Below are 25,406 nucleotides of genomic sequence, written 5' to 3'. Positions count from 1 at the left end.
CCTGTTTGGTGAAGGCATTCCTTGCATGATAATGACATCTAATAATGCCTCTCTTCAGAAAGGGAGCTACGTGGGGCGTGGGGCGGGGCGAGGTGGTGGCTGGGCCTGGAAGCTGTTCTACATTCAGGTCCCAAAGGGAAGTGCATGGCCTTTGATTCAGGGCAGATCAGAGACTGATGTCTTTGAGTGGACCCACCTCTCTGGGCAGCCCCACCCATGCAGGGTGAGTGCCAGGTGTGACCTGAGGCCAGCTGCCTTTGTCAGCTGGAGACACTTAGACTTTCCAGACACCCGGAGCCACAGAGGTTGGCAGGGCCTCAGCAAGGGCCAGCAGTCTTGGTGGGAGGCTGGTCTTACCAGGCCCCCTCCCCTCCTCCCACCTCCTTCTTCTGTATAGCTGGTGAGGCCAGACTGAAAAAGGAGCACGGGAGGACCCCCAGCAGGAGGGCAGGCCGTCAGGGGTGGATAGCTGGTGAGCCCTGGACAACCTGGCATGTCCCCCAGCCCCACTCATCCTGAGATGCACACACCAATTGCCTGGTGGGTAACGCCTGGCTCAATCAGCTGATGATCTCCAAGGTAAGGATCGATTCCCTTTTGTGTGCCTGGAGCCAGGACAGTGGTAAGGTGAAAATACTGGAATGTTCCTGTGTGCTCCTTCAGATTTCACTTCCCAGTGGGAAACAGGGCAAGGAGTATGAGGCCATGTCTCCACTCACTGCCATACACACTCTGTCCCCAGACCTTTGTCATAGCCCTGGGCTCCCCATCAGCCTCGGGGACTTCAGCATTCTCCATCACAGCCACTGAGGCCCTGGGCTGCCTGGGCCTCTGGGAATGGATGGCTCTAAGACAGACCACCAACCCCAGTTGACACCAGCCTGAGGCTGGGGCTGAGGGGCTCTTGGGTTCCTGTGTTTTTGACCAGACCATGGATCTCTGGGAATAAAGGGTGGGGTGCTCTGTGACATGCCTTAGGCTATACCAGTCAGCCTGGCTATGAGTCTTCTGTCACTGGGAGACCTGAGTATCTGTCAAGGAATCTTTACCCCAGAGGCCACCCACTCCCCTGCCCTCTGAGCACCACCACCACCACCACCACGGGAAGGAGCCACAGAGAGCCCACAGAGAGCCCACAGTGCCTGACTCCTAGCAGCCAAGGCTGTGCTGGGAAGGCACCTGTCAAGGTTCAACACTTCAGGAGCTCTCTCCTTAGACAAGCATTTATGAGCATTTACTGGCTGCTCAATCCTGCACCAGACAACTAGGCACCACGGTATATGCCCTCTCAGGAGGAGTTCGGGGGAGGAAATAGGAAAATGATCACACAGGGTGACAAAAGTTTGGCTTGAGGATGCACAGAGAGTTAGGAGAGTGACTGAGAGAGGCATGTAACACAGAATGGGGAGCCCTGGGCTACCTGGAGGAGCTCATGACTCGGTAAGGCTTAAACGCTGGGGGCCATCAGCCAGGCATTGGCAGTGGGGGAGGAAAGGGAAGGCCCCTGCCTCAGGCATGTGCACAAGCCTGGAATGGGGAGAAAGCAGGGCTATAAGAGGAGCTAAATGGTGGCCCTGTGGCCAGAGTGTGGGGAGCGAGGGATGGGAAGGGGAGGGTTGGAGAGGAGAGGTAGGAGGAGTGGCCAGAAAAGCTGGTTGTAGTCATGTGGGGGCCTGCAGGCTGGATGAAGTGCAGCTTCCTTCCCCCCATCCCACTGCCTGGAATGTGAGTACAAAGCCTGGCACTGTAGCTACCATTGTGGATCGTAAAGATGAGGCCCAGAGCTTGGGAGGGTGAGGAGAAGCTGGATAGAGCCTGGACCCTTGAGGACTGAGTAAGGCCAAGGGTGAGTGGGAGCCCCACACAGGTTTTATGCAGAGAAGGGAGACAATCGGAAAAAGAGGAAAAGTATGTGAAAAAGGATGGGAAGCCCGATGCAAGCAGGGGACCAAAGTGGAGCCAGGTGGTTTCTCCGGATGGCAGATGGAATTGTCAGGGCTTGGACATGGATGCTGGGCCAGACCAGGCCAACGCCTGACTCACCTGCATACTGAGCTGGCCAATCTCCTGCTCCAGCTGCTGCACCTTGGCCTCCCGCTCAGCCACCATGGCCTGCAGCTGGGTGATGAGGCTGCTGCTCCGCTGGGCCTCACTGTTGACACGCTGGTCCACACGGTGCTGCGACGCCCGGCTCTTCTCCTCCTGCAGACTCAGGCTGCCCAGAATCTCTTGTAGCTGCTTTAGCTGGTCCTGTGGGGCCAGCCAGGAGGGCAGATGACAGACAAGGTTAGCCATGACCCCTGGGCAAGGCAGGACAGGGAAGACTGCCTTCCCTTACCTGCTCCCTGCTCCTGTGGGAGCCTAGAAGTGGGATACCACCTGTTCCCTTGAGAAGCAGAAGGAGAACTTTCTTTGCCTTAGGGTGGGGGTGGGGCACACTCAACCAGGCATGTGGGGACCAGGCCCTCTTCCTGTTCTCAACTTCCTTCTCTGAGATTGGGCCAAGAAGGACATAGAAGGGACTCCTGAGACTGCAGAAAGCAACTCACATGGTGTCCCCTCAGCCAGTGGGGGAGATATTTGGGGAAAAAGAAACCCTATCCCTCTGCTGGGAGATGGTGGCAGGCAGTACCTGGACCACTCACCAGGGATCTCTCAGCAACCAACTGAGGCACCATCCCCTGTAAATGCCCCCAGAAGACTACCAGGTTAGAGGCTTCACTAGTGGGCCAACAGAAAGGACATGCCAGTGATTTGGACGGACTGAGGCCCAGAGAGCACAAAGCACACTGCTGGTGAATGGCAAGGCTGGGGCTGGTCTGCAGCTTTCATCATGACATCTGCAGTAACAAAGGATGGTGGCACACAGGGACCTCCAAGGACATCCAGGTCCACACCTTGTTTAAAAACTGGGATCAGGGACGCCTGGGTGGCTCAGCGGTTTAGCGCCTGCCTTCAGCCCAGGGCGTGATCTTTGGAGTACCGGGATCAAATCCCACATCAGGTTTCCTACATAGAGCCTGCTTCTCCCTCTGCCTGTGTCTCTGCCTCTCTCTGTGTCTCTCATGAATAAATAAATAAAATCTTAAAAAAACAAAACAAAATAAAACTGGGAGCTGAGGCTCAGAGAAGGGGTAAAATCGGTCTAGGGTCACCAAGTGAAGTGTCAGCAGAGGCAGGCCTAGAGTTCAGGTCTTCTGTGCTCTGCCTGCCACCCCATGCCCCCCAGACAAGCTAGGCATGGCCACCCAGGATCTGGGGCACAATTTGGGATTCAGAGACCCTGGGGCATCCCAAGTCCCAGAGAAACAAGGCCAATCTAGGGTCGGGAAAGCAGTGTGGCCTTGCTAATCAAGGAAGGCCTTATAGTCAGACCAACATGGTTTGAACTCAGTTATATGGTTTTGGATGACTTAGCTAACTAATTGGAATCTTAGTTTCCCCATGTGTGAACTGGGATTATAATATATGACCCTAGGGGTTGTCTCGGTGAGTAATCATGAACCACATGCACCCCAAGTGCCAGGTAGGGGCTCTATGCTGTCACATGGACAAAAATTCAAACTGGGCCCTCAGCTGTCCCTTCCATTCATTGATGAAAAAATAACCCAGGGTCCAATCCCATCTCCTTCCCCTGCATCCATTTCTTCCTCTTTTGCGGTCCACAAGTCCAATGGCTGGTGCCAGGCTGTAACACATCATAACCAGCACAATATCACAAAACATGACTGGTACGTGTGCTTGGGCAGCCTCTGGTTGTTCTCATCCCTGGGGCACGGCTTTGGGGCTGGCACCCCTGGGGCTGCTTCTGGATTATGCAGGTGGCATCTGGGGTAAGTGAGAGCTCACTGCGGCTGGGGCTGGGTCATGGGCTTCTGGGCAGGGTGTGGGCTCAGGTTTGAGGGACCGGGCCATACCATGAGGGCATCGATGAGCTCATCATCATGCCTGCCCTTCTCTGCCAGCGTCCCCATCTGACTCCTGAGGGTCTTCACTTCACTCGACAGCACCTTATTCCGGGACTTCACACCCTCAAACTTCTTTTTCAGTTCTTCAAGCTCTCTCTGGAGGCCATCTCGCTCACCAACAAGTTTCTGTAATCCAGAAGTATAGTTGTGGGCAATGGGGCTGAATGGGACTTTGGCTACATCTGGTCTCTGGCTCCTACTCAGAGGTGAGGCCCAGTGACAAGAGAGGACCTGCTGAAGGCCTGAGAGCAGGGCAGCAGAGCTGGGGCCCCAGAGCCTAGCCCTCACCTCTGAGGGTTGTCAGGTGGGCCCATAGACTCCTGCCCCCTGCCCTTGCATACAACTGATGTCACTGATAGATGACAGCACTCCTCCATCAGCCTGAGGACACAGGCATCCAGGCAGCTGCCCTTGCTCTGCCAGGGTCAGACATGAGAGCAACCACACTTGCCAACTGTGGGTGTGTCCTCCACAAAGGATGGCTGTCCTCACTTTTCAATCCTGGCCTGAGCTGGGGAAAGAGAAAAGCCATGCTTTCATGAGCAGCACTGAGTCTAGGTTCAAACTGAAGTGGCTCACCCTACCAAGAGCCAGAATGAGAGGGAGGTGCCTGTTGCATCACCTCACTTCCTCCATGTATGTCCAGCACATCAGCCTAGACTGTGCCTCACTTGGGTCAGCTACTAACTGGCAACTCAAGTGCTGTGCATGCCTTTGGAGTCTCTCTTTATTCATCCCTCCCTCCCTCCCTCCCTCCCTCCCTTCCTTCTCAAATATTTCCTGAGGGCCTACTATGTGCTTAAAATTGTTGTAGATGCTGGGGATACAGCAGAGAACCAAATAGAGTCTCTGTCCCCAAGGAGCTAACATCCTAGCTGGGGAGACAGATGTTAAATAGTGACAAGTGCTTACTGGAAAGTGGGGAAGGGAATGGGTAGAAGGGACAATGGCATGGTCAGGGAAGTCCTCTCTAAAAGGTGACATCTGAGAAGAGATCTAAAGGAAGTGAGGGTATGAGGAAAGGCCCTGGGGTAGAGCATGTGTGGCTAGAGCCCAGTGGGAGAGGGGGCAGATCAGGAGCAAGGTCAGAGGGGGCAGAGTCCAGATTAGGTAAACCATCAGGAACCAAGATTGAGACACTGAGGAGGGTTTTGGGCAGTAGGTTACATAATCTGCTTTGGTTTTGAGGGTTAATTATCATTGGAAAAGTATTTTCAGATCCCCGTGGAAGTGACTCACAGAAATGAAAAATTGTTGGTGATGAATTTAGAAGACCACCAATCTCTGCAGGTAGGCAGCCATTATTTACCTGTTGCTCTGCTGTCTACACACTCTAGGCTCTAGAAGCCTCCTGGCAGAGGAAGTGCACACAGGGAATATCTTCTTTCTACTCACATTGTGGCTTACAAGAGGTTCAATGACTGTAACATATTCTATTCTGTGTGAACATGTAAGCCTGAGCTGGGTGCACCACACACCCAACATTTTCAAATCTCAGCTCCCCATCTCCCTTGAATTCCCCTCCCTGTGTCCCCTATGCACCCACTACATTCACTGGAAGTCCTTCAAAACCCCTCTGTATCTCCCCTTTCCATCTTCCATCTTGTCACTGAGCCCTGTAAAGTCAACCCTCAAATGTTGCAGGTGTCCAGCCTTTGGCTATAGTCCTACTGCCTTGGCTCAGGTTCTTGGTCATGTCTCAAATGGATTACTGCCTCCGCCTTCCATGCCTCCTCTGACCTAGCCCCCCATACCTGACCATGTGACCTTTCCAACATGCACAGCAGTCCAAACCCTTTGGTGGTTCTCTACTTCCTTCAAGATTAAAGCCCAACCCCCTAGCTGGCCTTGCCCACCTCTCCAGTCCTACTGTTCTCTCCTCACACCTGATGATCTAGGATGCTGGGGGTGCAATGGAGCAATGGTCACAACGTTCCTAGCACAGGGTCTAGTCTTGAGTAGACACTCGCAAATGCAAGTCTCTTGATGACAAGGTAAGGCCTCACCGTTAAGAGGCCATTGCCAGGGCCACTGAGGTAGGCTGTTCAGCCTGCCAGCACTCTGTCCTGTCCTGCTTCTTCCTCTACTTTCTTTGAGAAAACCCTGCTCCTCACTCTCACGCCAATTTCTCAGAGGCTGACTCACCTCCCAGACCTAGGGGTTAGGATCCGAAGCCTGGCCAATCACAGCAGCCTGTATCAGTGACTGGCTATAGTGACTGGCTCAGGGATGGGCCCATGACCTATGCTAGCCAGGTGACACTTAGTTCTGGGACTTCATTGGAATTACCAGGAAAGAGAAGCCCTTTGTTTGTTTGTAGTACCAAAAGCTGGAATTACCAGGAGTCTCCACTCGAGAGGGTGAAGTCAGGTCCAGAAAACGTGGCATTAAGTAAGACCAAGTCCCCAGATCCTTGGATCCATCTGTGCCTAAAGCTAGGCTGCTTCTATACTGTTCATCTACAATGTGCCAATCAGTTCTGTTTGTCACATAAGCCCGGTAGAGTCCAGCTCCTGCCACTCCCGGCACTGCCAGTGAGATGCAGTGCATGGTGCTAGTGTTAGCCCGCCCGCCTTCCAGCAGCCTAGAGCTCTCTTCCATTGAGCCCTGTCTAACACTGTTACTGGCCATCACTCTGGGCTGTGACTTTCTCCTCTCCTTCTACAGTGACCATTTCAGGTCCAGCCTCTCCAGAACAGCCAGGATGGGCCACCAGAAGCTCATGAAATGGGCTGAGGACCCAGTCAGGAAGTTCAAGCTGGATTAACAGGACATAAGGAACATGCACCGATGTGACCCCAAACCCCATGTTCCCTGCCTCTAAGGGGTGGCTTGGAGCTCATGACCACAAGGGCTTTGAGGCCCTGCAGAGGTGGTCATGATCTCCTGGTCCCACGTACCCAAATGACCTCTTCCCTGGACATGCATTACCTCCCAGCCGTCCTGTTTTTCTCTTTCTAGGTTGCGGATCCTCAGCAGGTTTTTCTCCTGTGCTGAGAGCTTCCTTGGGTCTGGATAGGCAGATGGCTCATCACTGGACATTCCCGTAGACTGGCTCCGGGTCTGTCCCAACTGCTTCTCAAGTTCGCGAACCTGAGGGTGATAAAGTTCGTCATTCCACAGTGGGTCTGCACTCACAGACTCAACTGCTCAGGGGCTGTCCTAAGGTACAATGGGAAGCCCCACTAGACAGAGGACACTGTACTTCCAGATGAACACAGAAGCCCCATATGAGGGGCACTGAGGTGGGGAAAGAACCTGGGGTGGCATCTGGAGCAAAACAGGGGAGGACACAAGGGAGGTTTAGTCTGAGAATGAGAAAGATCACGCCATCCTTTATCAACTATTTGAGACCAAGAAGCAGACGTGTGACTCCAGGAACCTGGGAGGGAAAGGATGGAGGACCTCAGTACAAGGAAGAACTCTCTAACCCAAGACTGGGTGCATTCCTGGGGAGACTGTGGGTTCCTGGCCACTTGCAGGAGATGCTGTAGAGGAAGGGCGGGGTTTAAAAGCTGAAAGATCAGCTCAGAGCCTCACTAGCTGTGTGACTATGCACAGCTCACCTAACTTCTCTGAATCTCGGGTCCCTTACCTATGAAATGGGCCTAAGGGTCCACCCTGCATAATGTTATAAGGATTCAGTATCCTGAACTTGTTTAAGTCTGGGAACTCCCAAGATGCTTCTTGAGATGAGAAATCTTGGGGCCCACTCCAGACCAACAAGTCAGAGCTCCAGGGGAAGGACTGGGAATCTGCATTTTAAACAAGTGCTATGGGTGCTTTCTAGGATTAGGCAACTTTGAGGTGAAGCTCTCAGCACACAGTCTAGCACTCATAGGCTCTCGGCAAGTGGCAGGTAGATGTCACCCCACAGAACGATGGCTTTATTGCACTGGGGTTGATGTGAATAACTCTTAGGGTCCTTCTAACACAGGTTTCCGTGTTGATACTACATAAATGATGGAACACAGCTAGGTAAACCTGTGCCGGGGCAAAATTCACTAGGATCCCCAGTAAAGGCCCGCAGCACGGCTCTGAAGGCACATATCAGCGCCCTCGTGTGGCATGCTATGGTAATTCCATTTAAGCATCAGCACGAACAGTGTGAAACTTTTAATCATTTATCTGTGCATCTTAACAACAACTAATGTGTGGTGTGCTTATTATGGCTGGGCACTGGGCTGGGTGCTTTACAAATGTTATTTCATTTAACTCACAACACTCTTTTTTGCAGACTGAGGGGCAGAGGGATGAAGTGATTTGCCCAAGGTCATCGAACTAGTCTATAGACTAGTGACCGAGGCCAGACTCAAACTGGGGTCTCTTGAACCCCAAGGCCACACATTGGTCATAAATCACAGTGTTTTGGACACTGTTCCCCCTTCGTGTTGGCCTCAAGGGTCCTATAGGATGCCCTAGGATAAAAGCCACCCAGGAACTGTGAACTTGGAAGTTCCTGGGGATGAAGGCCATGTACTTGCCCAAGAGGGAAAGTCACCCACCTACTCTTGTGCTTCTTGGTTTGAAGGTGAAAGAGGAAAATAACCACCACAGCTAACCTTTGTGCAGTGTTCCCTTCACGCAAGGCACCATGTTGGCCATTTTACACCTATTGACTCATTCAGTCTTCCCATCAACACTGTGGGGTAGGTCCTGTTGTTATCCATGGTATAAGGAGAAGAAAACCGAGGCCCAGAGAGGTGAAGGAACTTGCCCACGGTTGTACAGCTGGCAAGTTGAGAGCTGGGATCCAAATTCAAGCAGTCTGGCTCTGGAGCCTCAGCTCATAGCCTCTAGAGAGTGCTCCAAAATATTTAGAACATAAAGAGGGGGACAAGGCTAAGTCTTTAGTGGGTAATTAAAACTTTCAAAAGTCTACAAAGCCATCTGGACAAAACTGGAAAAAGCCAGCAAGTACACCAGTCACGCAAATTTACATGAACTAGGGGAAAAAATATGCCTAGAGTAAAATAAATCAAAGGTTTTGGCATTTCTTAAGTGCCAGTGCCTGGCACATGGTTAAGTGTTATATAAATCCTTGTTCATCAAATAACAAATTAAAATCAGGTTGGTGGGGGAAAATATAAAACAACAGCCCTGCAAGTATGCTCTGCTGGGCCTAAAGGCCTTTCTAAGGTCCTACATGTCCAATGTGAATTGATATGTGCCTTTCTGGTGCATTTCAAGCCCTCTGTTCTGGGCCAGAAGAAGTTCACTCACCTTGCTTTGCAAAACGAGAATTTGTTGAGCCCTCCCCCTCCAGGTCCCTGGGGAAGACAGGAGCTGTTGGACATTCACATCTTCCCCGACCTCGCTGGTCAAAACCTGGAAAGGACAAGGCCTTTGGTGAAGACAGGAGAGAGAGGGCCCCACGAGAGCCCTAAAACTGCCATGTACTCAAGCAACACTGGCTGTGTGGGGCTCCCAGAGGGCCTAGGCCCTGCTTACACACTTTTCTCCTGCCTCAAAGGCCGGCTGACCATGCTCTCAGAGCAGCCATCCTTGGGAAAGTAGTGATTCTCTTGTCCTTAGTATTTCTTGGTCATGTTGACCGCAGATAAGGAATCGCCAACAATGTTTAAATGGGGTCCCCTGCTCTTGACATATTCTGGGATGAGTGAACCACAAAGTTGACCAAAATCTGTTTCCTCAATTTGCTCACCTATCACTTAGAACTGAGATCATTCTAGATGGCTACAGGAAATACATCGCCACAGGGACTCGACCTCTGTGAAAAGCCACTGATGAGGGGACATGTCTGAGTACAGCAAGAAAGAGGACCATCAAATGCCAGCTGAGGATATTTGGTTTCAGCAAGGCCCAACATTGTGGCTGCTGAACGGTGGGGTGCAGACCCTAACTCAAGGCTTTGAGGTGGAAACAGAACTCTCCAGCTGGTGCCCCCAAGCCCCTCTGAAGCCTGTCATGGGAACCAATCTAGTGCACCAAGTCTCTGGTGCTTGTTTCCACAATAGAATACTGTTTTGGAAATCTTGGCTAGTCTGAGTGGTTCCAGCAGGGAAGACAAATGCCAGAGAATTCGCTATGTAAATAAAAATAAATAATGAAGCAGCTGGGCCTGTGTCCCAAGTCTGAGTATTTTCCTTTGAAAGGGGTCTTTAATACACAAACAACCTATTCATTTTCTAATATTACAAACGGCAGAGGGCAGGAGGCAAGTCTTGGCAGGCTTCCAAGTCCAAGGTGGCTTATTAAGGAGAGACCCAGGATCTACTAGGGTACATGTAGCACAAGGAAAGTCCACAGAACTCTCCCTGGGTAGGTGGCACTGTCCTCTTCTGTCCAGGGTGAGAAGGGTACCACTAGGGCCTACAGGCAGCTGATAACCCTAATAACCAATGGTCTGCATGAAGGGTGGACAGAAGGAAGTTATTGGATGTGGAGCCTGACCCAGAGCAAGCAGCATGATGCTCATGGGGCCAAGCCCTTGCTGCTCCTGAATGGAACCCATTGTTCTGGCCATGCTCTTCCCAATCCCAGCCAGTCAAGAACATCTGACCCTTGGCTCTGGAATACCTTCTGGGCCATCCGGAGCTCCTGCTTCACAGTCTGGATCTGGTTGCGGAGGTCACTCATCTTCAGGTTTGTGGCTGCCAGCCTGTCCTGCAACACCTTCACCTCTGGGGTCTCTGGCTAGTTGGGCAGGGTGAGAGGAGAGAGTAGTCACTTGTTGCCTAAAGAGTAACAATAATCATAGGATCCGTTCAACCAGGTCTGTGCTGGGCATCATGCTAGGTGCTCCATGAGGGGACACTCATTTAATCTTCATGAACCTCTGTGAGATGCATCCTGTTGTCAGCCCCTTCTAGATGCAAAGCAGAGGTTGGCAGAAGTGGTGCACCCCCTTGGCTGGGGCGACCTGGTTGGAAAAGCTGGAGCAGGGACATGAATCTGGCAGCCCACCTCTGGGAGCTGAACCTTTCACTCAGAATATCGCACATCCATGGATGCAGGTGGTGGCCACAAAGGGGGAACCCCTGGAGGGAAGCCTGTGGGATCCACAGCTCCCAGACACTTCCAAAGTGTGGGCACTCTCTGCTGTGCTCCAGAGACTGGCATTGCAGCTAAACTGTCCCCACTCAGAATAAAGAGAGGACTAGTTCCATCACAGAAGGCAACCCTTGCTTGGCAGGAGGATCACAACCATCCTAACTTGAGGCCTCCTTCTCCTGAAACCCATCAGCTTGGGCCCTGAGCTCCTTTTCCTGGCAATGAAATCACTAAACAGAAATAAGGACCCTGTTTCATTGCCAAATGTTCCATTTCTGTGGCTTGAAGAACTGTAGCAATCATGAAAACTGCCTGCTGGAACTCATAGAAATATCTTTTTTTTTTTTTTTTAATAAGGTTTGATTTAAACTACTTGGATGTAAATTTTTCTCAAATGTGCCACCCATTTCTGTCTTTGGTAGAAGTTTCTGAGACTCACAGAAGTTTGGCCTTAAAGGGATTTCCACAGTCAGCCCATGGGAACCCCTTCCATAAGTGATGAAAATAAGGCCCAGAGAGGGGAAGTAACTAGCCCTGGGGCACACAGCCTGTTGGGGGTGACATGTGTTGGATTAGAAGAAGCCCAGTCCTTCCCCAGCGCTGATTTTCCCCCTTGAGGCTGTTTCCGGCACCCAGGCATCACGAGTGGGCTGATCAGGAAGCGGACACACAGTCCAAGAAGTCTGACCTCATCCGGTTCCCTCCCCTATGGAATGAGTATACAAGCACTTCCCTGTCCGCTTCTTCACAGCACCACCATGAGGCTAAACAGAATAACCAATGTGAACAGAGTATACACTGGGAACTTACATAAAACACAGATGTATCTTTTTAAAAATTTGTGTATGTGTGCACATGTGTACGTGTGTGTGTGTGTGTGTGTGTGTGTGTGTGTGTGTCCTTCCCCCCAGTCTGGCTGCTTGCCATTCCTTCTCACTGCTGTTGGATGCCTGTCCTGCCCCTGCTAAGGTGCTGCTTTGCATCTGCCCAAGGCTGGCAAGCAATACCCCTGCCTGTCAGGTCTTTGATGCCATGGGCCCACTGGCCCTGACAGGTGGTGCAGAAGTTGTGTTTATGAGCATCCCATGGGATGGGCTCACAGCTGTGAGCCTGCTCAAAGCATGGGAAGGGCAGACATCTTGGACCCGGATCTAGAACCCAGGCAATGACTCCCCTCTCCAAGCCTGGTTCCTCATCTGTAAAATAGGATTGTATTAACACCAGTGCCTGCGGCGGGGGGTTGCCGTATGAGTTGAGAGGAGATGTGTATGAAGAACTCTGTCTGGGGCAGATTCTGACAGAGGACCGTGCTGGGGTGCCTAGCCTGGCTGGGGTGAGGTGCTGCTGGGGTGAGCAGCTGGCAAAGGGTGCTGAGGCCTAGCTAGTGTCCTAGTGAGGGCTGGGCCCATGTGCATGGCAGCCTTCTCCCCTTTGCTCGGCCAAGCCCCCAGTCCTCTCCTCCTGGACAGCTGGGCCAACTCTATGTCGTTGTCATCTCAGAGCTGCTTCTGCCTGGAGCAAAATTCCACAGGCTTTGTGGGAGACCTGAGCATGGGCCTAATCCTCCCGTTCCCTGTGCTATTTTCTTTGAGGGAATAACTGACATGCAGTCCAAGGGGAACAGACAATGCCAATGCTGCTCACGACATAGCCTCTGGGAGCCCCACACCAACCATGCCAAATGGAGACAGGGCATTCAGGTCCACTCTGGAATGTGCTTTGGCACATGGGGGCCAGAATGTGCAGTGATCGCAGGCCTCTGAAATGTGGTTCAGGCTTGGGCTACCCTGAACCGCATAGTGAGGGGGCACATTGCTTTTGTCCTTTCTCTGATCAGAAGGTGCCCTGGAAAACACAGGGTACTGCTGAACTGAGGCTGACAGCCTGTCACCCACTCTTCCATCAGAAGCCTACCGGGCTCCCTGCAGCCACCGAGCAGAGCTGAGTGCTCCAGCTCCAGCTGCTGGTCAAGGCCTCCCTCCGTGGGTGACTCAGCCTCCTCTGGTTTACATTCCCCTTTCCCTCTTGTGGGAGGCTGGGCTGCAGCCAAACATTGCTCAGCCAATACCCAGCGAGGAAACAGAATACTTAGTGCTCACCGGCCTCTCCACCATGCTTATACTGCTCCTGCTGGAGGGCCCTTCCCCATCTTCCTTCTGCAGCAGGCCCACCACAGGAACCCCTCCTTCAGCCCATGTCCCAGCTGCCTCACATGGAGGGTGTGTTCCCCCTGTGAACTCTTGAGGGCCTGGGGCTCTTTCTGAAGGCCCCGTCCCTCTCCTTCCTTCAGCATGGCTACCCATCCCCTCTTGGGCTCCCCTTTGTACAGACCTGTCTTTGATTCCTTATGTCACAGGGCTCAGAAAATCCTGTCAGTCTCCCATCAATGGCAGCCTAGTCAGGGACATGGAAATGTTCTGTGTTGTAGATAAACCAGGAGCAGCTGAGCCAGGAAAAGTCCTTCAGAACAGCCCCTGCCAAGGGCAGAGCCCCTCTCTTGCCTCCCTAGCAAGGAGACAGGTTTACACTAGACTAACATTCACCCCAGTGAGTTCCCTTCCTGGAACCTAAGGGCCTGTCGCTGTAGACTGAAGGCTGAATCCTCCTCAACACGGGCATGAGGTGGCTTGATGCTGAGTTGTAGGCAAAAAGGAGGTGGAGCTAGAAAAGGAGCACTGACGAGGTAGTCCTAAGGCTTGACTCCCTGTATCTCCAGGCTTCCTATGAAAACCCCTGGGGAGGCTTTATTCTTAAGACTCTGATGCTACCTACTATTTGGTGTGGGCTCCATGCCTTTCCCTGGTATTCCACAGGGTCAGACTGCCTTCCTTTTATGGAGCAGCAATTCCCATTTCCTGGGTTCAAGGCCCTACTCACTGGCTCAGTGGACTGGAAGGTAGGAAATAAGCTGCCATTCCCAACAGTCACTTTTATTTTGTAGACTTGGGAGTTCTAAAAAGGCAAGACTTCTCACAATATGAAATGTGCTCCCCACTGCCCCAACTAGGCTCAAGGAGCAGTAGTGAGCTCCTTGTCCCTGGGGTAAGTAAGAGGCTGGATATCTCATCTCCCCAGTGAGGATGCTGTAAGGGATGCTGCTGGGCCAAGAGTAGGAGGCCAGTTGGAGCAGGCCTTCCCTGCTGGTCCTGAAATTCTAGGGTTCCAGGGTCTCCCTCACTGGGGGCTGATCAGAGTTAGACCTTCTCTGGCCTCCCTGGGGGCATGTCTGGCCTCAAGCCACAGACTCAGTTACTGTTCCCTGACAACCACTCTGAGGATGCTGCACTAGTGGGCACAGGCCAGGCAATGGGGTGGAGGTGGACCCCGAACAGAGGCGCCCACCCTCCCATAGAGGACAGGAGAGCCAGGCCCACAGCTGCCCCACAGACTCTCTAGCACAGAAGAGAACTCATACCAAGGCTCTGTCTGCCGTCTGAGCCCTCGGCGCCTTGGCTCCCGCGTCGGTGGCCATCTTGGCTGGTAGCCTGGCCAGGGCCCTCTGCAGCTGAAAAGCAAACCTTGCACTTAATACTGGATCGTGCTTGGCAACTGTGGTGCCTGAGTGCAGCGCTCCCCTGCCACCGCTGGGCGTGTGCTTACTGGTTTCACTGGTTCAGCTCACTTTAGGACCATTAAGGGAAGAGCTCTGCCCTTCAAACTGCTCTGCGATGGGAGAGGGCCTAATCGATTGTCTGCCTCACTCCCCAGGCACACACCAGGATTCACTAACAGCTTAATACATAATACTGCAGCCATGGTCTGCATCCCAGAGTTCTACCCACAATCTGGGAGGTGTTACATAAAGGGACGATGGACTTTGTGCAGTAGACAAGAAGACAGGGTCTGAGATGCTAAGAAATCTGCCACATGAGCTGATGGCCTATTGCCAAGCCCGGCACTTCATACAGGCAGCCAACTGACCCTTTAAAAATTTCCCAACTGTTCACAGAAAGGAAGACCATGTCTGACAAGGCTGGGGGTGGCCTGCCCTCCCACCTCTGACCTCACCTTGCTCCATTCTTGGCCACACAGGTTTCCTCTCAGACCTTCTTCCCCACTCAGGGACTTGGTATCTGCTGGACCCTCTGCTTGTGACCCCTTCCCACCCTCCAGGGACCCACTGTGTGTGCCCCCTCCTCTGAGAGGCCCTCGGTGCTCGATCTGCTTCTGAGGAGGGCAAGGTCCATGCCTATTTTGCTCCCCAGTAGAGGGCCTGGCACAGAGCCTGAGATGGTTCTCAGACAATTTGTTATAGAGTAAAGAAGCTCTAATTTGATGCCCAGAATAACAACTAAGGACAATTCCAGAGGACAACAGAATTCGAATTGCAATGCAGCACCACCATGTGCTGTGTGACTCGAGAAAGCCCTCTAACCTCTTGGAGCTCCAGCCTCTTCAGCCCACATAAGGGAGCTAGGTTTTCTCTAGCATTCAGATTCCATTCCAGCTCCTATGGGACCATGAACTCCTTGGGTTGTGTCCTTGCAAGATTGGCGGGGAGGGTCTGTGACTAGCTGTGGGACGGCAGGGAGCAGCAGAAAGAGGAACATGGGCAAAAGTGAGACCCACTGGTGGAGTGCGCTGGGCTCTAGCTTCACCTTAGCAAGGACCCCTGTTAATGTATGTAACAAACATTTATCTAGCATTTGCTACATGCCCAGCACTGCCGAAGCATTTTATATTATTGAGTCTCTTAATCCTCAGAAAAACCTTAGGGTGAGTACTATTATTACTGCCATGTGTCAGATGGAGGAAACTGAGGCACAGTGAGTTTATAACCTGCTTGGAGTCACAAAGCATGTCAGTGATGGAGCTGAAATTCACACCCAGGCGGTCAGGCTCTGGGTCTGTGTCCTAACCACCATGATGGCTGCCTCTCCATGCCCTCTGACCTCTTGCTTCATGACACACTTTCCCCCTCTCAGAACATGGTGAAGACTGAGGGACTCTTTGCACACGCTGACCCACAGGCCCTTCAGAAAGACCCAAAGTATCTAACTGTGGCTCCCTCTCTCAAGGAGTGGTCCAGGGTCCTGGAAGTCCCCTCTAGAGGCAGGAATGACTAAGGCCCCTCACTTCCCGCTCCAGCTCCTGGATGCGATTGCTCAGCTGCTTCACTCTGGTTTTCGCACCCTCTGACTCTGCCGTCAGCACCCGGTTCTTTTTGGACAGCTCGACAATTTTGGTGGCAATCACATCCCCGGCCATACCAGCTGTCCCTATGATGAAGGAAACAGTAAGGTCAATGAAATGCACAGGCCCACACATCAAACTCATGCCACACTACCAATGGCCCCAGGGTTTTAAAAGCTGGAACACCCAGGCAAGGGCAGAGGCTCAGGGGAGTTATGACATACCTAGTCACCCTGAAACCCAACTCCCATGAATAGAAATGCAGCCACTCAGAAAATTATAAATTTTATTTCTATGGGATATAAGTTTATTGCCCCAATTCTTCATGCCTTTCATGCCTCCTCAGTGACAGGTTACACATCCACATCCTATGCTCTATGACTCTACTGTGCCCTCTAGGCAATAGGATATACTCCCTAGACCCTTCTATGCCTGCCTGACTCTGGCTCAGCCAATGACTTATTTGGCCAATCAGTTGTCAGCAGATAAGGCACAGGTAGAGGCTTGAGAAGCATTTGTGTAGTTAAATCCCCCTCTTTTTGCTCATGCCATCTCCACAAGAAGAACACAGCTAGGCCAGCTGGCTGGTCCCAGGAAGAGGAAGAGAAACGTGGCACATAGCTGAACCACCCTAGCTAGGCCTGGCCTAGGTCTGCCAAGCCCCAATTAACCCCAGATGTTTGAGCTCAATACATGCTTCTTGCTGAATGCTGCTGACATTATGTGGTGGTTTCTTTCAGAGTTTTGTGGTGACACCGAACCAGTACAAATGCAAGCATCCATTTAGTATGTATTTATTGGGCTTCACGAAGGGTTGGATACTCTCTGTATTAGGGATTCAATGGTGCATAAAAAAGATTTATAGAGTTTACATTCTAGCCAGGGAGATAGATAATAAAAAACAAATAAATATGTATTCCAGTGTCCAGGAAGACTACGTGCTATGAAGTAAAAGAAAGCTGGACAAGAGAATGAAAGGGATAGGTGACACTATTTTAGACTGAGTGGTCAGGAAAAGCCTATCTGAGGAGGTATGTATGAATAGAGACCTGGATGAATGAAGTGAGGGAGCAAGCCATCAAGAAGAGTGTTCCCAACTGGGAAGAACACTCTAAGAGGAGGACACAGCAAGTGCAAAGGTCCAGAGGCAGGAACATGTTTGGAGTTGTTCGTCTGCTAAGAGCATCAAGCAGGGCAGAGTAGCTGGAACACAGTGGACAAGGGCAGGAGGCTGTGGAAGAGGTGGCTGGAAGGGTGTGAATGTGGGAAACTGAGTGGTGTGGGGCAGATAGCAGCCCAGTAGACTGCCTGGCTAGCCTTAGAGTCCCCTGTCCATCTGTGCAACAGCATGTTTGGTCAGATGGTCTGCAAGTTCTCTGAATGCTTCTGACACTCCGGGAGTGGGTAACTGGCAGAGACACCTGCCTAGCCCTGCTTTTTAATACGACTGTCATGAGCCTCATAACAGCCTGGGAGTGACAAGTGCTGGAAGGTAAATAGGCAGGCTTGATGGTTTTCAAACCGACTCAGCCCAGGCTTGCTGCTGCTAGCCTGGGCCAGGCAGTGAGTAGAGAAACTGGGAGCAACTATCCTTGGCCACCTCCTATCTGCTGAAGAGGTTGGGGATGCTTCAAGAGGAAGGGCTCAGAACATGGGGATGGAAACCAGATCTAGAAGTACACATGGTCCAGCCATGAGTTTTCTGGGTTGTTTTCCTTCCAGGAATCAAAAATCCTGGAACTAGAGGTAATTAAGAGGTCCAAGAGAGGCCTTTTCTAGTCTAAAGGGCAGGAAGGGGTACTCAGAGAAAACAAGAAAAATCTGTTTTTTTCCACCCAAGCCCCACTCTTAAAACTTTAACCCCATGATTGGGGGGGGGGCAGTGAATGGGTAAGCACAAAAATGCTAAGTATGTGGGTAAATATAATGGACTACTTTTGTCTCCTTAGGTTACCCTATGTGTAATGGTTGAGAGCAAATATTATAACATTGTCTATTGGGATTTTCATATAGACATATAGACATATAATACATCTAAAAGCTGGGGGACCGATATGGTGGTCGTTTCTTCATTCCACTTGAAGTGGTAAAATATTAATTCTAAGTAGACTGTGAAAAGTTATATAATTTGTGATCAACTTAGCAATCACTAAAAAATCATACAAAGAAATATCATCCAGAGAAATACTGTCTAAAAAAAAATTAAAGCCATCACTAAAAATCCAGCTAAAGGAAAACGAGTCTGTCAGTGGCCTGTCACTTGTGGCCTGGTCTAAAAACATGGGCCAGGCAGTCAGACTTTTCTCTTTCAAACGTGACATTGGAAATTAGAAATGGGGGCCACACAGCAAGGAGTGGATTCTAAGGGGTCTTGAGGAAGAGTTAGGGCTGGCAATCAGACAAGACCATGAGCAAGTAGGCAGAGACCAGGAGAGAGCATGGGACAGGCTAGGCAAGAGCGAGTAGCCCTCAGGCCCCAGTCTCCCAGGATGAGGAAGCATCTCCTGCTCCCCTCCCTGGAGCCCATCAGCTTCTGCTGAATGTCAAGCTGCCCTTATTCATCTAAACCCAAGCCAGGCTGGGTGTGTTTCTATGCCTCACAAGTCCCTCTCCTCAGTGTGGTTTTTGTTTTAGACAGAAAAGTCCAAAGAATGGAGGGAGAACACAATAGGCTACCAAGGGCCTTTAGGATACCAAATTCCCTTGCTTTTTAACTCCCTACTGGTGCTTTGCATGCACCTACCCTTAAAGACACTGGCTCTCAGAGGCAGGGAGGGACGCTCTGACAGATGCCAGCTGAGGCCCATTGGTATCTGTGATTCATTACACCAGCTTTCTGGTTTAGTCAGCTACCTGGGAATTACTCAATGGGTGTATATGGAACAGAGGACAATCAGGGCCAAGGTCCCCACCACAGCTGCGGGGCCAAGGTCTAGCTCATAACCACAGAGCCAATGTCCAGCTCACACCCACAAAGCTAAGGTCATCCTCAGGTCCATAGGGCTGACCGACATCCCTACCAACAAAGCAAAAGTCCAGCCCAGACCTGAAGGGCCAAGCCCCACGCTACACCCTACTGAGTCCTAGGAAATCCCCTCAACACAGCTACCTTCCCTGTCTCAACCATTTTTTTGGAGCAGCAAGTGCTGTAGAGTGAATGCCTACTTCCACTGGGGCTTTTTCACATCCACAATACAATGTCTGAGTCAGAGCAGCAGGATAAAAGGGACCTTGCTGGTTCGTCAACACGCAGTGAGTGAGCATCCATGGCGAACCCCTGTCGTGAGTCCTAGCTGGGTTACCAACACTACCCAGAAAGCCTGCCCACTGTCCCTGCTATTCTTGCACTCCCATTTCCTGGCATGCTGGCTTCCTTAGCCTGTTCTCTTCCTCCACCCTCTCCTTCATTTCCAGGACTTATCTGGACAAGCCTGACCGCAGCTGACCCTTGGCACTCTCTCAAGCACCTACCCTCTGGAACCTGCTGTTTGCCCTGCCCAGAAGGCTCCATGGCAGCTGAGCCAGCTACGTGGAACTCAGGGCAGGCACTGTCACAGCAAGGGTGGAGCTACCTGTGAAGGCAAATCTGTCATCTTCTATTTTCTTTTTGAGATGCTTGATTTCAAAATCCCTTTCCTTCAGCAGCTTATACAATCGCCCGTTTTCATCTACCGTCTCCCTGAGCTGCTCTCGAAGGTGTGCAATCTCATCTTCAAGCATCCTACAAGGGCAAAGGCAGAATTACAGGGACCAGTGGGTGGGAGTCAGGTTTGTTGTATCTGGTTAGACACTAGGTGGTGATAAGAACAGTCTGAATGAAATAGAAAATGTCAATGAGCAGATTTTAACACACTGTTCTCAAAACTGAGTGACTATGAACACATGCACAGACACACACACACACATGAAAGGACACAAAAAGTTTGAATAACATTGTTTACTACAGGCTTAAGAGAGGGCTATAAAACCAACTACCTCTCTCTAAGAATTCATACTCCTTCAAGCATCCACAGAACATGGATACAAATGTATTATATTATAAGTCACAAAGACAATCTTAGCAAATTCCACAGAGTGGACATCATACAGGCCATTTTCTTTAATGGCAATTGACTAAAATTAGAAATCATACTAAAAAGGTAGCAAAAAATAAAATAAAAATGCAAACCCCCAAATCCATCATCTGTTTGAGACTAAAAAAACCCACACTCCTAAATAACTTAGGGTTGAGAAGAAATTGTAACGTGTATTATGAAATATTTAGAACATAATGAGTGCAGTGGTGATATACATCAAAGTTTGTGAAATGCACCTAAAGTGATACTTGGACATTTATAGTTGTAACTATATATATATATATATATATATATATATATATATATATATATATATATATATATATATACTGTATATATATATATACATACAGTTAAGGCTAGGCCTCTAGGTAAACCTGATAGAAAATCAGAGCAGGTGCTGTGTTTTTTTTATTATCAGTGTCTTGCCAGGCTCTCTTCAGCCCTTTAAAACATGAGTAACACGTGGTTGATGGGTCTGTGATCACTTCTACTGTGAGGCTCAGAATGGACTCCCTAGGGACAGGTGTGCGGGGGTGGGGGTGGGGTGGGGAGCAAGTACAGAAGTTAGAGGGAAGAATAATTATTAGGAAAGCTGATATTATCATTATCATCATCATTTTTTTTAAAGTAGATTCCATGCCAGGCACAGAGCACAATGTGGGGCTTGAACTCATGACCCTGAGATCAAGACCTGAGCCAAAATCAAGAGTTGGATGCTTAACTGACTGAGCCACCAGTCAGTTGTTGTTATTCTACCAAAGGCTAAAGTCTCCATCAATTCTGGTTTCTCTGATTTGAGGAAAGATCATTGGGAACTAGGCCTGGGGTTAATTTAGAGCTAATATTTAGGAGCCACGGGGACTTTTTCCATTTTTGAGCAGCCTGTATGTTTTTCCCAATTAGCATTTTTTAGTAGAATATTTTGAAAATTGAGAAACCATAAAAAGTAGAATCTGAAAATGGAGAAGATAGATTCTGGGCCAAACCAGAAGCAAAGAGACAGCTCAACAAGTATTGTGGGTTTTTTGGTTTTGTTTTTACTAGCAGAGAATTTTGTATCAGTATAACCTTCTTCTTCTAATAACAAGTATAAATCAACATGCATCTGTGATATTGTTGGATTTAGAGCAAAATGAGAAGATTCTGGACTCCTTACAACCTTTTCACCAACTGTGAAAAACGAAGGGACCCATCAAGAAATCTTTACACAGGCATGTTTATGGGTGGTCAGGGAAGGGAAATGGCATAGGAGAATGATCCCAGATGACAATTTAAAGCAATGATAATTTAAATTCCTACCATCAGAGTTAGACAGCCAGCTCCTCAGAAACCCAAACACAGTTTTCATGAAAGAGAGGCTGAATAAGAAAATTCAAGTGAATAAACTACACTCTGATGAGTTTCAAATTTTCCATTTGACTTTAAATGATTTTTAAATACAGTTCATATCAAATCATATCCACCGGAACACAGCACTATCAGATGCAACTCTTCAGTAACCACCTCTGTGTCAAACCTCTGTGGCTCAACTTATAAACACATCTAGTCAACGTGAATGCCCAGCCATCTGTAATCAGCTCTCTCTCTCTCACCTTCCCTACCTCCCTCCAGTGCTCCTGGAGGAGTTCAAACTTGCATTTACCTCTGCTCAAAGCTGTTTTTTGAGTTTTGCTCTCCAGCTTGGAGAAGGCTGAGGCCATCGGAGATCTTCAAGGGCTCTTTTTGGTCATCGACTTTGATTTTGAGGCTCAGTTCTTTTTCCATCTGTCTCTCCATCTGCTTCTGTAACCTTTTGTGCTGCATCTCCTGCATGGCCTTGAACTGGAGCCGCAAGGTGTCCTGTGTGCCTTCATCTGCTTCCATCATGCCCCAGGCGTAGGAAAAGAAGCCTGCACTGAAGCAAACCCCACCAAGTACACATTTCCCAAGATTACTCCGCACACAGTTAGTCCTGTCTACAGCCTCCAAGTCTGGAGTACCCTGAGTATCTTTGTGTGTGTCCATAAAGAAGCTCAGAAGACCCAACCTTACCTTGAATCCCCTGAAAGCCAAAGCTGAGCTGAGCATCCTCCCCAGCCTTGAATATGCCACCAGACTGCAGATGGCATCAGAATACTCCTCATTGCTCAGACTCAACACTGCCCTTTCCTGTCTCTAAAAACACTCTCTCATAGATGGCTCTCATCTATGGCTGGATATTAGACTCTCCTAGGAGCCCGTAAAATATAGCTTGGGCACATCCTTGGACCAATTAAATCCCAATTTCTAGGAGTGGGATTCAGACATGACTACTTTTTAAATTTTCAGTATAATTTACACATGGTAAAATACATAAGTCCTGAGTATACAGCTCAGTGAATCTTTACATAAGTATACATCCCTATGGTGACCACCCAGATCAAGGTATGGGGTATTCCTGTCCCCCCGCAGGCTATCTTGTGCCCTCTCCAGGCAGTTATCTCCCCTCCCCCAAGTAACCACTGTTTTGACCTCTGCCATTAAAGATGAGTTTTGTTTTCTTTTTAATCAGCTCTATTGAAGTATAATTCATTGATGATCAAATGTGCCATTTTATGTGTGGGAATGAGTCTTAACAAATACATATACTTGTGTAAACCACCACCACCATCGTTGTAGAATATTTCTTTCACACCAAAAAAGTTCCTTTGTGCCCCCGTGTAGTTCCAATCCCAGGCAAACTCCTATCTGCTTTTGGTCACTCAGTTTTTGCCTTTCCTAGAATTTCATATAATTGGAATCATATAGTAGGAAGTCTGTGGTTTCTTTTTGTTTTGTTCTGTGTTTTGTTTTGCTCTTGTGTGTGTGTGTGTGCGCGCGCGCGTGCACATACACACATGCTTAGTACTACCTTCTAGAGATTCTCCATGTTGTTGCATGCATCATTAATTCATTCCTGTTTATTATTGGTAGTATCATAGGTTGTTCATACATTCACCCGTTACTGGACACCTGAGCTGTTTCTGTTGTCAGCTCTTATGGATAAAGCTGCTATAACATTCACATATAAGAAAGTCTTTGTGTGAGCATATGTTTTTAATTTCTCTTAGGTAAATACATAGAAGTGGAATGCCAGGTTATATGCTAAAATTCATGTTAGTTATATAAGAAACTGCTAAATTGTTTTCTAGAGTAGCTGCAACATTTTCCATTCCTACCAGCAGTGTATTGAGAGTTCCAGTTGCTCCACATCCCTGCCAGCACTTGTAGGGTCAGTCTCAATTTTAGTTTTTCTAGTGAGCTCTCAATGGTTTCAATTTGCATTTCCCTGATGTCAAATTATATTGCGCATCCTTTCACAGGCTTACTGGCCATTTGCATATCTTCTTTTAGGACATGTCATATTTTTTGCCCATTTTAAAATTGCGTTGCCAGCTTATTATTGAGAGGTCAGAGTTCCTTATACATTCTGGGTGGTTTGTCTACTTTTCAACTTCAGATAAACAGAATAATAAAACACAGACACTGGAATTTTTAAATGGTCACCACATGATTTTAAAGTGTAGCAAGTGTTAAGCAACTCTGCCTTAAGCCAAACTGAAGTCACATCATCCACCCACCATCTAACTAGTCATAAATTTTCTTGATTCTCCATAAATGTCTTCACATTTGCCCCCATATTTCCAGCCCCACTGTATACCACTCTCACTATCATGCTCATGGCTACCTCTGGGCCTTTGCACTTGCCGTTCTCTCTCTCCATAGAATGTTCTCCCACTGCTCTCCTGGCTGAGGATGTCAACTTCACTCACTTTTCTCAAATGTCACCTTATCAGAGAGGCCTCTACACCATTCTCTTATAGAAAGCTTTCTCTCACTCCCCATGCCCCTTATCCTGTGGTATCTTCCTCCAAAGCACTTAGCTTCACCTGACACAGTATATGTTTGTTGATTGCTTCTCTCCTTGTCTGCCAGGCTTTTAATGGCAGACACCATGTGATGTTCACTCTTGGGCCCTCAGTGCCTAGAATGGGGTCTATCAGTGAATATCACATAGTAGCAGGCATGAAATGAGTGAACTAATGGCAGATGGTTCTGTTCCCAGGACTGCTCAGCAGGTCCCTATTGCCCTGGCTGCCCTCTTCCTCTTTCCCCCACACTTACAGTCTAGCTTGCATTGGTCAAGGGACTACTTTCTTTAAAGCACAGCTCTGAGCCTGACATACCCCAGCACCAAATAGCATCACTAGATGCCCATTAGCCATGAGACCAAGTCCAAAGGCATTAAAGGCTTTAGGGGATTAAGCTCTGTCTCTCCTTCCAGCCTATTGTCCCTTGTGCTCCTCTGTCCCTATCTGTCCTGCTCCCCTAGACTTAAACCTTGCTGATTCCCCAGGCCCTGCACAAACAGCATACCCTTTCCTGACCCTCCAGGAAGAACATGCTCCCTGCATCTATCTCCACTATACTTACCGCCCACAGGGGTGGTCCGAGCCTATACCTGGGGCTTCTCAAATCTGTCTTGATAACAAATCTCTAGGGATACAATCTACAAGTACTGATGTCCAGGCCCCAGCCCTGGAGGATTCAATCTAATTGGTTTGGAGTGGAGACCAGGCATGGGGCTGTATTAGTGCTGCCCAACTGGCTGGGATGTACTGAGGACTGAGCCTGCTGTCTGACCCTTGAGCCTGTTGCGTTAAAAGAGGCACTAGTGTTACCTTGGAATTCCTTACCAGGTAGCTGGACCCGTAAGAGGAACTGTGTGCAGTAAAGAATTAAGTCATCAAGTCTGGGTTGTCCACACCCTGCACATTCCAAAGAAAGATTTGACCCTTGACCTGTTCCTAGAAGGTAACCTCTAAGTCTTTGGTATATCCTTCCTGGCAACAATGCCCTTCTTTACCTGGGGGACTTGGGCCACGAACAGACACTGGATGGTCTATGCTAACAATGTGATTTTATGATGGGGGCCTTGGGCCACGCTATGTATCAGCTTGACTTCTAGAGGGGTGGGTAATTGAGTGACTAAGGTCAGCCACGCAGGCAGTCAGCCACACCTGTGTGACTGACCTGCAGTAAAAACCCTGGACCCCAAGGCTTGGGTGAGCTTCCCTGGCAGGCAATGCTCCACACGTGTTGTCATGCACTATTCTGGGAGAAGCAAGTACTGTTCCTGAGACTCCACTGGGAGAGGGCAACTGGAACCTTGTGCCTTGGTCTCCTGGACTCTGATCAATGTGCCTTTTTCCTT

General features: G+C 49.5%; 1 protein-coding gene across 5 annotated transcripts in view; it reads right to left on the bottom strand.

The window, feature by feature from the left end:
* CCDC13 (coiled-coil domain containing 13) overlaps positions 1-25,406 on the bottom strand; it is a 59,517-nt gene that overhangs the window by 24,046 nt on the left and 10,065 nt on the right. For 4 of the 5 annotated variants that reach the window (XM_077865588.1, XM_077865586.1, XM_077865590.1 and 1 more), the window contains exons 2-10: positions 21,837-22,088; positions 19,688-19,836; positions 16,059-16,201; positions 14,398-14,487; positions 10,509-10,625; positions 9,192-9,296; positions 6,900-7,061; positions 3,918-4,094; positions 2,044-2,250 (exon numbers count right to left, since the gene is read on the bottom strand). In XM_077865588.1, coding sequence (XP_077721714.1) covers positions 2,044-2,250; positions 3,918-4,094; positions 6,900-7,061; positions 9,192-9,296; positions 10,509-10,625; positions 14,398-14,487; positions 16,059-16,201; positions 19,688-19,836; positions 21,837-22,060 — 1,374 coding nt within the window. In that variant the 5' untranslated portion in view covers positions 22,061-22,088. The remainder of the gene's footprint in view (positions 1-2,043; positions 2,251-3,917; positions 4,095-6,899; positions 7,062-9,191; positions 9,297-10,508; positions 10,626-14,397; positions 14,488-16,058; positions 16,202-19,687; positions 19,837-21,836; positions 22,089-25,406) is intronic. The other variant, XM_077865587.1, reaches the window with a different exon arrangement.

The sequence above is a fragment of the Canis aureus genome, chromosome 22 (genome assembly GCF_053574225.1).
Source record: "Canis aureus isolate CA01 chromosome 22, VMU_Caureus_v.1.0, whole genome shotgun sequence".
NCBI lineage: Eukaryota > Metazoa > Chordata > Mammalia > Carnivora > Canidae > Canis > Canis aureus.
This window is presented reverse-complemented; position numbering and strand designations above follow the sequence as displayed.